At 45.1% G+C, this 14,330-nt stretch overlaps 1 protein-coding gene across 3 annotated transcripts in view; it reads right to left on the bottom strand.

The window, feature by feature from the left end:
- FKBP8 (FKBP prolyl isomerase 8) overlaps positions 1 to 14,330 on the bottom strand; it is a 102,354-nt gene that overhangs the window by 42,186 nt on the left and 45,838 nt on the right. For all 3 annotated transcript variants that reach the window (XM_069962484.1, XM_069962482.1, XM_069962483.1), the window contains exon 3: positions 2,767 to 2,936. In XM_069962484.1, coding sequence (XP_069818585.1) covers positions 2,767 to 2,936 — 170 coding nt within the window. The remainder of the gene's footprint in view (positions 1 to 2,766; positions 2,937 to 14,330) is intronic.

Below are 14,330 nucleotides of genomic sequence, written 5' to 3'. Positions count from 1 at the left end.
GCCATTGTGTTAGCCAGAAGGGTTGGAGAGATCCAGGCTTTAACCATAAGAGAGCCATACTGTCTTATCCAACAGGACAGAATAACCCTTAAAACAGATCCAAATTTTTTACCGAAAGTGGTCTCCTCCTTCCATCAGTCGCAGGATATTGTACTACCTTCTTTCTGCTCTTTTCCTACTAATAATCTGAAACAGAAATATAATACTCTTGACGTCAGATGGACAGTCCTAAAATACCTAGAAGTCTGTGGTCCCTGGAGGAAAGATCAAGCGTTATTTATCCAATTCCAAGGGAAAAATAAAGGGAAAAAAGTTCCAAAGAGTGTACTGGCCCGATGGATCAGAAACACAATTGAGGAGACTTACATATTACAGAATTTACCCTCTCCTACCCAGATTAGGGCTCACTCAACCAGGGATATATCCACCACATGGGCAGAGAGAGCCAGCGCCTCGATAGATCAAATATGCCGAGCAGCAACATGCTCTTCTGCAGCTCCAGTGGAACGAGGACCTCGCCTTTGGTATAAAGGTTCTTCAAGCTGTAGTTCCACCCTAAGGTAAATAGCTGGTAATTCTCCCATGGTGCCGTCGTGAAGGTGAGGAGAGAAAATAGTATTAGTCTTACCGGTAAGACCATTCCTCTGATACCTTCACAACGGCACCAACATCCCTCCCTATAAAGTATTTATAATACTCACGTGGTGCCAGATGTGGTTATAATGCACTGTGGTTGTAGGAAGGGGAGTGGCTTTTAACCTCTCGTGGTGTGCTTTTCCTGTCCCTAGGGCATGAGTTAATTCCTGTGTTGCCGTTGTGAAGGTATCAGAGAAACGTTCTTACTGGTAAGACTAATGCTATTTTTTCCTTTTGAGTATCCCTTTAACATTACAGTATTTATTGGCAAATGCCCATTTAAAACACTTACAATACCAATTTGGTACAATCAGGATATCACCATGTAGGCTAGCACTCCAGATTTTATCATCTTACGGTGCCCGTACATCTATTGATTTTGTCTGGAGAGTGGACTGGTTTTTCTTTAACCCTTTTAGGATTCATTTATTTTAGGCCATAAGGACTACATCATCCTCCAATTCCAAGAGTGGCAGCTGTCAATTTTTGCATAAAAGGAGCACGATCACAAGGCCTAGAGAGGTACCCAATATCCCCATTTTTTTCCTTATTTCCATATAAAATTACTATTGAAGCTGGGCAAGGACCCCCTGGATCCCAATTCATACCAACAGATACCTTTAATAGATTAGGACCTTAAAATCCTTTTCAAATTGGTAGCGGAAAGGCTCAGCACATGCATGGAAGATCTGGTAGGTCCTTTGCAAGTGGGGTTCATCAAAAGGCAGTCAGCAGTGACCAATATACGAGTGTCCTTTGTCCCCTTTTATTTAGCTTCAAGCAAATCTTTAGGGGAAACAATCCTTCCCTTCACAAACATCCGATGGCATCTGCAGAACACAGCCTGCAGCTGTAGTCCATTCTGGCCCTAAAATCATCGGACCTCCAGCAAACTTCAGGCCCCAACGCACCGGAAGTACACCACCAGACCTCCACGCCCAAAGCCACCCACAGACACACTGTACCATGCTGAATCCCCAAACCACTTGGGAACCTGCCACAATATATGCCAGGAAGCTGTTTTCGGACCAGAGGGATGGAGATTTAGGCTCAGCGGTGGGGAACCAGAAGAGCCCAGACCGAAAGGCAGCTCCCGCTTTGGAGTCTTATGCCGACTTGGTGACCCGAAAGCCCTGGTGAGTAGTAAGAAGGGACCGGGCACCCACAGCCCTGTACTCCTGGCGATTTCTTCATGTAGGGTGAAGCAACTGCACACCCTTCCCATGCTACAAGACAGGAAACAGAACTGAGATTTGTGGTGGTCTTGCCTTTTTTATGCAAAAATACCTTACAGCTATTTCCAGTCTTGTGGAAAGAGGATGAACACTCTGCAAGGGTGCTGTTATAGGGTAAAAAGCAAAAATAAAATGAACCTGCCATTGGGTGCTGTGTCATAACTTTTTTTTCTTTAGAAGGGCTTGTGTTTGGCAGATGTAATTACTGCCGTAAATTTGGGTTATGTATAACTTATAAGTTAACAAAAAAATAATAACTTTTTGGGAAGTGGGTGTAATACCTCAGGGAGATGGATAGAAAACTTAAGTGAAAAGCTGCTCACTGGATTGCTCCTTGGGCTTTGTGAAAATAACCCCTTAGGTACTAGGGGTACAACATTTCCAGGTATTTAGTCAGAATCGGATCCAGGATGTAATCCAAGTGTAGAGGAGCACAAAAGTGCACTACCAAGCTGACTGTACCACTAATATACAGTGAAAAGAGCTATTGATTTGTCTCAAGTGTTGTGGTAAACTGTACTACAGTCTAGTAATACATAAAGCAGGATGGCAATCATAAAAATGGAACGGACTGACTCAAGGTTTGTCACCGTAAATACTAATATGAAGTGCAGTAAAACTGCATCCACGTGTTCTCAGCTTGACCACTGATAAAGCACTGCTGACTGGTAGACATGCCAAAGGAATTGATTAAGAGGTAAGTGCTACCACAATCCACTAAGTAGTTCTTATGTTAGGCTGCCTTTTTACATTTTCATCAGTAAGTTGTACAATCATGTACAATTGTTAATACATTAAGTAAAATGGTCAGCCATGATTCCAGTGAGCAAAATCCAAGCCTTGTTGACAGTCATCACAACTTTCATACTCTTTATTAATGTACAAACTAGATTACCTGGACTACATCACCTTCTCCCAAAGTGAAAGTGAGCGAATCATTGTCTTCTACAACATTGCCATCTTCTAGTGAGGTCTTTAGACGCACAGTGACATCTTGTCCTTTCCTTGGTCTGCTTTCAGGACCCTTGCCTGGAGTCAATACTTTTTTTTTCAGAAGCCCATTACCTATAATCGAAATAGAATAAATTGAGCAACGTCTCCAAACTGTATACGACAGATGTCCAGTATGCTTTAAAAAGTGGCAAAGTATTTCAATGGTCTGATCTCTGGGGCAAAAGCAGCGAAGATGAGGGCTGCTTTATATTTGTTTACATTTACATGGCAGCGTATAGAGAACTTATGAATTCGCATAAATGCATGCATGCATCAGGTTCATACAGACTCCCACAACTGTCATTCCTAAAAAATGTCAATCTTTTATGCTAACATGTTCCTATAATTTCAAATGAAAATATGTCCTACAATAAAAAGAAAATGTTATACTCATAATAGCCAGTAGAGGACACAACATACCATACACCTGCCTGTAGTGGAATATTCATGCATTATGTGAGGCTTCACATCTCAAGGAAATTCCCCGAGTTAGGATCAAGTTTCTAGCTTAGCTCACACCAAATCAACACTGAAATTGTATAAAGACTGTAAATGAATGCCAGACTTCTGGTAGCTTAATGCAAAACCTAGGGGACCATGTATAAGATAGAATTGTTAATCTGATCTTCATAACTCATGATGGAGGAGGACACCCATTCACAGTACACTAAAGCCCTGTGCCACCTGTGTAAATAACATTAGTCATTTCAAGGCAGGCAGACAACAGCAGAATAGTCATCAATGAATTTACCTGATATAGAGATATATTATATATATTATATATATATATATATACACACACATACTATATATATATATATATATATATATATATATATTATATATATATAGTTTCTCCCAAGTGAAAGCGGCGGTATTCCCATACAGACGCACAGTCCTCCACCAGGTTGGCTCGTTCCCAGTACTTCATCCACAACAAAATCGCAATTGAAGACAGCGTCTCTTAGAGTATCAAAAAGTTTCTTCTTTTATTTTATTTAGCCATATGCGTACAAAACGTTTCGGCCCTTCAAAAAAACATACTGAGCCTTTCTCAAGAGAAAGGCTCAGTATGTTTTTTTGAAGGGCCGAAACGTTTTGTACGCATATGGCTAAATAAAATAAAAGAAGAAACTTTTTGATACTCTAAGAGACGCTGTCTTCAATTGCGATTTTGTTATATATATATATATATATATATATATATATATATATATATATATATATATATATATATATATATATACACATACACACACATATATACATACACACACACACACACACACACATTGTTAAAAAGCTTGCACAGGGGGGCGTGGCGAACCGCCGATGAGAGCAGCAGCTTAGGAGAAGAGCTCCCGGCCATCCAGCTACATCTGCAGCCAGAACATAGGCCGTTACTGGCGATTTACCCCCATGTATGGAGAGGGGGATCAGGGAGACCCCCGGACCATCCTGTAAGCCCCCGGAGACGGACCCCGACTTTCTAGCGGCCCCCCCGGACACCGCGCGCTCGGCAGTGGTGCTGCGCCCCAGGCCTTGTGACGCGTGGCGGCGAGATCTCCTTACCCCTGGCGGTCCGAGAGGTGCATCGGGCCGGACCCGCAGCTTGTCCCGTGTCCGTAGCCTCCGGGGAACAGAGCGGTGCAGCAGTCACCACCCCAGCTTGCACAGGGCCGCAAGTGAGACCGGGAGAAGAAGTGAGGCGCCGCCATCTTGCGGCCTACACCGCATGCCTCTACTACGCCACGGCTCCACCGGTGTCCCTCCTGGGTCTCCCCCTACTACCGCAGGTACTCACTCCGGCACATTGGAGATCTATAAGGCCCTCAGCCCTCATATACCCCTCCATCCCCCCACCATACCTGGGTCACTGCCTAGAGATCCTTCCGTTTTAAAGGGCCAGCGGCGTATATCACAGTACATGATGGCTGCCACCACTAAATCTCAGAAAGGGGACAAGGGGAAGAGGGGAGGACAGACATTGGCATCTAAGTCATCTGAGCTTAATACTCGCTCTGCCTCACAAAGAGAAGCTGACTGGCCTCACACTGACTCTGACTCCGAGACTTCTGGGGTGGGATCTAGGTCCCAAGGAGAGATGCGTGATATCCTTTCTCAGCTACCTACTAAACAGGACTTTCAGTCCCTGATTTCTGAGGTGAAGGAGGCCTGTAGAGTGGAAATTGCAGAGGTCCGGAAAGATTTACAGCATATATCCCTGAGAGTGGATACTCTTGAAAATGACCATGACTCCACCAGGGACTACATCGGTGCCCTATGCTCCACTGTTTCCACCCAGGCTCTTGCTCTTGATGATATGCAGCGCCATATTGAGGATCTGGATAATAGGGGCAGGCGCAACAACATCCGCATACGGGGTCTCCCTGAGGCGACTCAGGATACAGACCTGATGGACACTTTGGAAGGCCTATTCAACACCATATTAGGTGAACCACCCAGTCACAAAATTAAATTTGATAGGGCTCACAGGGCTCTTCGGCCTAAGCCTACCAATGGGTCACCGAGAGATGTCATCTGTTGCCTACACGACTATACCGTCAAAGATGCAATTATGGCGAAGGCACGTTCTCTCCGCGAATTAGACTTTGATGGTGCGTCACTACAACTTTACCCCGATCTGTCATGGATAACCTTGCAGAAGCGCCGCCTTCTCCGCCCTCTCCTGACCACCCTACGGGATTATGACGCTTCATACCGGTGGAACTTTCCCTTTGCCCTATCTGCTCGTAGGGATGGCAGATCCGCTGTCCTACGTAACCTAGCAGACCTCCAGAAGTTTTGTGATCTACTTGACATTCCGGTTCCTAAGATCTCGGACTGGACTGTTGCACCTCCACCCCCACCTCCTCCACCAGTATGGCAGTCTACACGTCAGAAGAGGAGACGTCCCCGCTCTGGAAATTCTGGACCTGACCCAGGGGCAGAATTGTCTAATGCTCCCTGAGTCCCCTGCAAGGACCTGGCGTGCTATCTGTGGTCCCCTGCTGGTCCTGTCACACTGTTGCCGAGAAGCTTTGTTACTTTCACCTGGCTTATTTTAGAGTTATAGAGTCCCTCCATAGCTGGATGGCCTGAGTTCCATACCTGATGTTGTTTATCACCACGTATCTTTTGTTGGTGATTCCTTCCCCCCCCTTAAGGGGATCCTGTTGTTCAACCTATTGGTTGTGTTTTCTCTTATGTTCTACACTGAGTTTCCGCTACCTTTTCTGTTCTTCCCCACTTCCTGGTGCCATATACCCAGGACCTGAGCCGAGTGCTTTGAACCCTATGGGGTTCATGTTTTGTTTGTCTTGTGTTTATGTTGTCCTTGTCGACCATCCCCCCCCCTTTTGTCTCCTTCCCTCCCTCTCTAGGGTTCCTGCCGAAGAAATTGCACTACAGGTCATGACACAGACAGGACTTGCTAGCCGTAGGACACCCTCTGGATGGGTAAGCTACCACATTTGCTTGGCCGTGACAGCATACTATCCCTATGGCTAAGTGTGTGACACTGAATGTGAAAGGCCTTAACTCTAACATAAAGCGTAGATTAGCTCTGAGGGAAATACAACAAGCAAAGGCTGACGTAGCGTTCCTCCAGGAAACCCACTTTGATAGGGATGCTACATTTGCTTTTGCTAAGCATACCTTCCCCACAGTCATAGCTGCATCTAGTGGCTCTAAGCGAGCAGGTGTAGCGATTCTCTTCTCCCGCTCATTTCCCATCCAAATCTCCTCCTCCTTCTCAGACCCGGGAGGTCGCTTTGTTATAGTGGAAGGTCAATTGCATGGGAAACCCCTTATATTTTGTAATGTTTACGCCCCCAATAAATACCAAATCCCCTTCCTCCGTAGGGTGCTCAATAAACTCGCAAGATACCCGCCAGCCCCCAGAGTGCTGGGAGGCGATTTCAACTTGTCCTTTTCTGAGAAGTTAGATAGACATTCAATTTTGAGTCGTCCAGTACCTGCTGATCAGGCAAGACTGTCAGCTGAATTCCGTAAGCTTATCCGCAGACACCATCTATTTGATCTCTGGCGTATTGACCACCCTACGGAGAGGGAGTACACGTTTTATTCACACCCCCACCGCGTACACTCTAGAATTGACTACTTCTTTGGCAATGTCCCTACTGTGCGCCTCCTCGAAAGTGCTTCTATCGACCCGATTTCTTGGTCGGATCACGGTCCGGTGTTGATATGCCTTAAAAGTTTGAAATCTCCCACCCGCCAGTGTCATTGGCGCTTGAATGAGAGCTTACTAAAATATCCGCTTTCCCGTGATTCGATCAAGTCATGCCTTGCCACATATTTTCTAGAAAATAGTGGAACAGTCACCTCTGAATCGACTCTATGGGAAGCCCATAAGGCTGTCATTAGGGGACATTGCATAGCTCTTAGTTCACGACAGAAGAAAGACTCCCAGTTGGCAATGTGCAATGCTAAACGTGACATTCAGACCCTAGAACGCTCCCTTGCCCAGTCCCCCTCCCTTCGGACACTGAGGAAACTTGTAGCGGCGAGAGCCCGCCTGAAGGAACTGTCACTCTCCAAAGTTGAAAAGCTACTTGTTTACTCTAAACAGCGATTCTATGAGAAGGGCAATAAAGCCCACACGCTACTGGCGAAAATGCTAAATGATAGGGCGTTAGCTCAGTCTCCTCAGGTCCTTAGGGATTCCGGTGGGCGACTCCACTATAACCCTGCTGATATTTCCTCTCTCTTTCTACAATACTACACTGATCTTTATTCTTTACCCTCTACCCTACCCTCTGACCCAGTTGCTCGATCTCAACGCATTGTAGAGTTCCTGTCTGACTGCAACCTGCCGACCTTATCTGCAGATGCCTTGGGGACTTTAAATGCACCTATTACAGAAGAGGAGCTCTCGGAAATACTGAAATCTCTTCCGTCGGGGCGAGCACCTGGGCCAGACGGATTTACTTACCTTTACTACAAAACCTTTTCCTCTGAGCTATCCCCCCGGCTTCTCTCACTCTTTAACTCCTTTATGCAAGGTTCTGCTATTCCCACAACACTGTCCCACTCGTACATTACACTTATCCCCAAGCCTGGAAAGGACCCTTTAGAATGTGCCAACTACAGGCCTATTTCCCTTTTGAATTCAGATTTTAAAATCTTTACCAAATTACTTGCCACCCGCCTAGGTTATTGGTTACCCTCGCTTATCAATGCTGACCAGGTAGGTTTTGTGCCTGGACGGCAGGGGGGGGACAACACCCGACATGCCATTGACATCATTGATGCAGTCAATCAGCAGTCAGAGAGAGCCCTGATACTTAGTTTAGATGCTGAGAAAGCATTTGACCGCCTGGGGTGGCCATTCATGTTCGAGACCCTCCGTTGCTGTGGTTTTCGGGGACCCTTTCTGGCTGCGATTGAGGCCTTGTACACACGACCTACGGCTGCCATCAAATTCCCACATATGATGTCTGGGACCTTTCCAATTCGGAATGGCACCCGCCAGGGCTGCCCGCTTTCCCCTCTTTTGTTCGTCCTTTGTATCGAACCCCTGGCAGCGGCCATCCGGAACTGCCCAGACATCCGTGGTGTATCGGTCCGAGGCAGAGAGTCCAAAATCATGCTCTTCGCGGATGATGTCCTTCTCACCCTGTCGTCCCCACATACGACCCTGCCGGCGCTTAGAGCCTTACTCTCCCGGTTTGGGGTACTCTCTGGTTATAAAGTAAATACCTCTAAGTCCGAAATCATGCCACTTAACCTCCCCAAATCCACAATAACACATCTTCGATCGGTTTTCCGGTTTAAATGGTCTGAGTCCTCTATTAAATATCTAGGAATTCATCTTACACCTACGTACTCTTCTCTATACGCAGCCAACTACCCTACTCTTTTTAAAGACCTCAGGGCCCTTTTGTCCAAATGGAACTCTCATTTCATCTCCCTCATGGGTAGAGTAGCCTCGGTCAAGATGACGATTCTCCCAAAGTTGCTTTACTTCTTTGAAACCCTTCCAGTGCGAATACCCCTATCCGAGATAAAAGCATTACAACGGGACATTTTTAAATTCATTTGGGCGACAAAGCGACATCGTATCCCAGCTTCGGTTATGATGAGTAGTAAAACTCAAGGAGGTCTTGCGGTTCCAAATGTCCTGCATTACTATTACGCTACTCACTTACGACAAATTACTGCATGGTCTAAGTACCTGGCCTATAAGAAGTGGGCCGAGATTGAAAAAATATGGCTAGCGCCCTTTCATCCTAACTCCTTTCTTTGGCACCCCTCTCCGCCCTCCTCTTCTCATTTAAACCTACTTGGCCCCATTAACTTCACTTTGCACATTTGGTCCACCTGTTCCTCTAGATTCAAACTCTACTCCAAGACGTCCCCCCTAAATTCTTTCCTTCTTTATCCCGATTTCCAGCCTGGTTTACAGTCCCACACAGTCAGGCTATGGGGTTCGAAAAAGCTGTTCCAGTTCGCTGACATTGTAGACCCGCTTACACGCACCCTTCTCCCCTTTCCTAGGATTGCGGACAGATTTGAACTGCCGTCCTCAGAGCATTATACCTATTTACAGATCCGCCATTTTATGCTGTCTCGCCTGGGATCCCTCATAGTCTCGAAACCATCTGCTTTCGAACAATTAGTGAGAGGAGGCACTTCTACATCTGGTTTGATATCAGATATTTATCGAATTCTTAATTCACCCTCTGATGGCTCCCAGGCTAGACATCGCTACATGGATAAGTGGGAAGCAGCATTGGGCAGACAGCTCCCGCCAGAATGTTGGGCTGTGATATGGGAGAGGGCGGCAAAATCCTCTATCTGCACTACATATAAGGAATCCCACTATAAGCTGTTAATGCTATGGTACCATACACCGGAACTCCTCCATAAGCTAAATAATACCATCCCTCCACTCTGTTGGAGGTGTTCAGGTGGTGTGGGGTCGCTCCTCCATATATTTTGGGACTGCCCTCTTATACGTCCATTTTGGGTGGAGGTTTGTGGGGTGGCCTCGACAGTCTTGGGCACCACCATTGATAGGGACCCAGGACTTTGTCTGTTGAATTTGTTCCCGAAGACCATCCGGAAACGGCAGGCAAAGTTATTACTCACTGTCCTAACGGCGGCCAAGTCCTTGATTGCTCGTGCATGGAAACAGACGTCCCCTCCTTCCCGACCATGTTTGCTTACCAGAATTCGGGAGTTGCGCTCCCTAGAAAAGCTTACTGCTTCCCTTAATAATGCCATTGATAAATTTGAATCCACATGGTCTCCGTGGGATGCCTTTGACATGACCTCCTCTTCTGACAGCAGACCCTAGCTTCTCCGTCTCCCCCACCCCCCCTCCCTTCCCTTTCCCCACCTCCCCTCCCTTTCTCCACCTCCTTTGTATTGAGTCTTGTGTCAGTCTCTCTGTGTTGTATGTGTGTCAAAGGGTTTCTTTATTGGGCTACAGTAAGGATACAACCCCCTACCTGAGCCGTGAGTAACAGTAATTTCTCTTCTGCTGACAGCTGTTGCATTGCTCTTATATGCTACCTTTCTCTGTAGCAATACGTGGTGCCATTATGATCATGTTAGAGCTAATTGTTACCACTGTTACCTTGTACCCGTGCCTGATATGTTTTTTACTACTGATACCCTATTGTCCTATTGTTTTGTATATTATTCCATATATGTTTTGTATTCCTTTGTTGTGTCTCTTCTAAAAATTTGCAAAAATTTTATTCAATAAAAATACAGTTAAATAAAAAAAAAAAAAAAAGCTTGCACAAGACAAGTTTGCAGTATACCAGGTCTGCAATCCTACGGAGTCGCTCATTTGATGTGCAATATTTTTCATTTATTAAACAGTGGAGGAGACAGGGGAGGCCCGACGGGTCAGACCACCTTAACTACTTCACTAATGGTCAGGCAAAGCACTAATTTAGCGCTGTGCTCGACTGCTAAGTGATCTGTACAGCTACTGAAAGCTGCACAGTCATCTCCCTTCTCCTGCCAGACATGGATCTGTGAGATCAGTGACTGGCTGGAGAGGAATCTGGTGAATTACATGCAGATTCCAACATTTAGAGCCTCATAGGAAACTTACCAACAACAGAGCTAAAGGACCTGCAGAACCTTGAGTGATGTCAGTCATGTAATTAGTCACATGACTGTAAGAAGGGCTCCCTATAAATAATCCAATCTGAATAAAAATTGTGTGTATGTCTGTCTGTAGCAGAGCTGTTTGCAAAACGTGATGCCACAAAGGTGTGTCTGTGTATGTAGCATGGGTGGGTGTGTCTGTGTATATGTAGCAGAGCTGTTTGTGTATGGTGATGTAGCAGAGGATGTGCCTTTTGATATACACATGAAATAATACCCAGCCTTATCCATTCTAAATAGCATATAAATCTAAATTGGAACATTCTCAATATACAACTATGACTTTCTGGATTTATATTAAAGTGACTCTGTACCCACAATCTGACCCCCCCCCCCCCCCCCCCCAAACCACTTGTACCTTCAGATAGCTGCATTTAATCAAAGATCTGTCCTGGGGTCCGTGCGGCAGGTGATGCAGTTATTGTCCTAAAAATAACTTTTAAATTTGCCCAACGGGCGTGGCTTAGAATATCTGTGCCCTAACTTTGCACCACCCCTCCATCCCTCCTCCCCACCCTCTTCATCATTAGGAATGCCACTGAAACATTTTCTCCTGTCTGAACATTGCACAGGTGCCTTAACGATTCAGCCCATGTGGCAGGTTGACTGGGGAATAGAAGACAATCTGCCTGGATCATTCCTGATGATGAAGAGGGTGGGGAGGAGGAACAGAGAGGGTGTGCCAGCCTAACGCATACACAGTCTAGGCCCCGCCCATTGGGCACGGAGCTGAAAGTTTTAAAGTTGATTTTTTAGGACAATAACTGCATCACCTGCTGCACGGACCCCAGGACAGATCTTGGATTAAAAGCAGCTATGAGAAGGTACAAGCTGTTTGGGGGAGCAGGCTGTGGGTATAGAGTCGCTTTAAAAGGAGAAGTCCAGTGAAAAATTTCATTAAAGTATTGTATTGCCCTCCAAAAGTTATACAAATCGCCAATACACACTTATTACGGGAAATGCTTATAAGGTGCTTTTTTTTCCTGCACTTACTACTGCATCAAGGCTTCACTTCCTGGATAAAATGGTGATGTCACGACCCGACTCCGAGAGCTGTGTGGGCTGTGGCTGCTGGAGAGGATAATAGATGGATGCTTCAGTGTCCCTCCAGGGCAGTGTCCCTCAGTGTCCCCCTGCCATCATCCTCTCTAACAGCCACAGGCCGCACAGCTCTGGGCTAATTATATATATATATATCATCACTTCACTGCACTTTATGCTGATACTAATAAAGTCGCTTTTTTGCATCAATTAGGTCTACCACAATAGTCATTTCTCCTGTTTTTTCACGGGTTGTAGATTAACCTTTTTACACATATGGCACAAGGGAGGAAATATTCATTTATAACATTTGGTACAAATCATGAAATAATGTTAATAATTGTAAGTAACTAGGATGTGCATTTTATATTCAAATTTGTATGCATTTGACAATATTTGTATCATGTGATTTTATGAAGCAAGTGATTCTAATAATGTGACAGTATACCACACCTGGCATGTTTCTTATGATTGGTTGCTCACCTACATTTGTCTGTCATAACATAGTTAAGCGCTGGAGTGTAAGGGCCCATTTACACAGAAAGATTATCTGACAAATTATCTGCCAAAGATTTGAAGCCAAAACCAGAAAAAGACTATAAACAGGGAACAGATCATAAAGGAAAGCCTGAGATTTCTCCTCTTTTCAAATCCAGTCCTGGCTTTGGCTTCAAATCTTTGGCAGATAATCTGTCAGATAATCTTTCTGTGTAAAAGGGCCCTTAAACACATAGGTGCACAGGACTCCCGAGAGGAGCTCTTTAGGCCTTACTCCCACGTGCCGTAATTTACATAGTTACATATAGTTAATACGGTTGAAAAAAGACACATGTCCATAAAGTTCAACCAAGGAGGGGATGGATACAGGGAAGGGGGAGGGGTGATAGGTTCCATACATATACATTTATATTATTTTGGTCTAAGAACTTGTCGTCTAGGCCTGTTTTGAAGCCCTCTACTGTTTTTGCTGTGACCAGATCCTGTGGTAGACTGTTCCACAGATTCACAGTTCTCATTGTAAAGAAGGCTTGTCGCTTCCGGAGATTGAACCTTTTTTTCTCCAGGCGGAGGCAGTGCCCCCTTGTCCTTTGAGGGGGTTTTACCTGGAACATCTTTTCCCCGTATTTCCGTATTACTGTATCCGAGTTAGTGCACAGTGATGTCCATTGGGCTATTTACACTATCGGTAGATGAAACAGATGAAAATCAATGCCGACCCAGATTTTTTTACGGATCCTCTCATTGTAAATCAATTGTTTACGGATTGCAACATGTTTGGCATCCGTATTTCTGTATTCCTGTAAAAAATATACGGATGACTCATAGGTCACAAGGTTCTGTTTCTAAGCAACCACAGGCTGACAAGCGATCATGTGACCTATTTTAGGGGTTGGGCAAACTGGTGCTATTTTTTTTTAAACCCACTCAACTTTATTAACTTGTTTTAAGCAGTCAGTAGTAAAAACAGATTTACGGAAATACGGATGTCCAATCCGTAATTTTTAGCGGGTTGTTTCAGGACTAGAAAATATTACTGAACATGTGAATAAGGCCTTATACTTTTTTGCTATGGAATGAAGTTTACATATTTTAAAGAACCCTATTGGAGTGCCAGATAACTTCACTGTTGGAATCTTCTCAGGCATACAGCCTTGGGGTTATCTGTGAAAATCGAGTAAAACCAGCAATGCACAATGCCCTCCTAAGTATTCCAATATGAAACATTTAGTTGATACTTAATATACCTAGAGCCTGTAATGGGATGCCATTTTCACATGTAATAAATGTGGCTGTCAAGGTAAACTGAAGCTTTCAGCACCCAGATGCTGTGTCATACACACAATCCCATGGATTCTGGCACATGTAATGAGCTCCCAGCACAGGGATCCCAAACGTCAGCCTTTGTTATTCCACCTGCGTCTAACACAGAGATTTAACACCGCTCACTTCACCTGTCCCAAAATATGCATCATTTCCCCCATATCCTGCAGTCTTACTCTACAAATGACGTCTGTCCTCGCTGGCTGGCCAGATCAGCCCGACATCTCGTAAATCACCTCCGCCCATCACACTTGTTGGCTATAATGGCTTCCTCTGGGCAAACTATATTTCACCTGGGTGACAGCTAATATATTCCCAGCATCATGGTTTAGTGCTGAAACGCATGGCAGGCTGACTATTAATGGCTTTCTGAATGGAAATAATCATTGACCGCTACTCCCTCTGGTGTCTCTGGATCGCCTCACCTGCAGTCTTAGGCTTTTGTGTGTTATT

Source organism: Dendropsophus ebraccatus, chromosome 3, assembly GCF_027789765.1.
Source record: "Dendropsophus ebraccatus isolate aDenEbr1 chromosome 3, aDenEbr1.pat, whole genome shotgun sequence".
Lineage (NCBI taxonomy): Eukaryota > Metazoa > Chordata > Amphibia > Anura > Hylidae > Dendropsophus > Dendropsophus ebraccatus.
The sequence above is the reverse complement of the archived record's forward strand: the minus strand, read 5'-3'. Positions and strand labels throughout refer to the sequence as shown.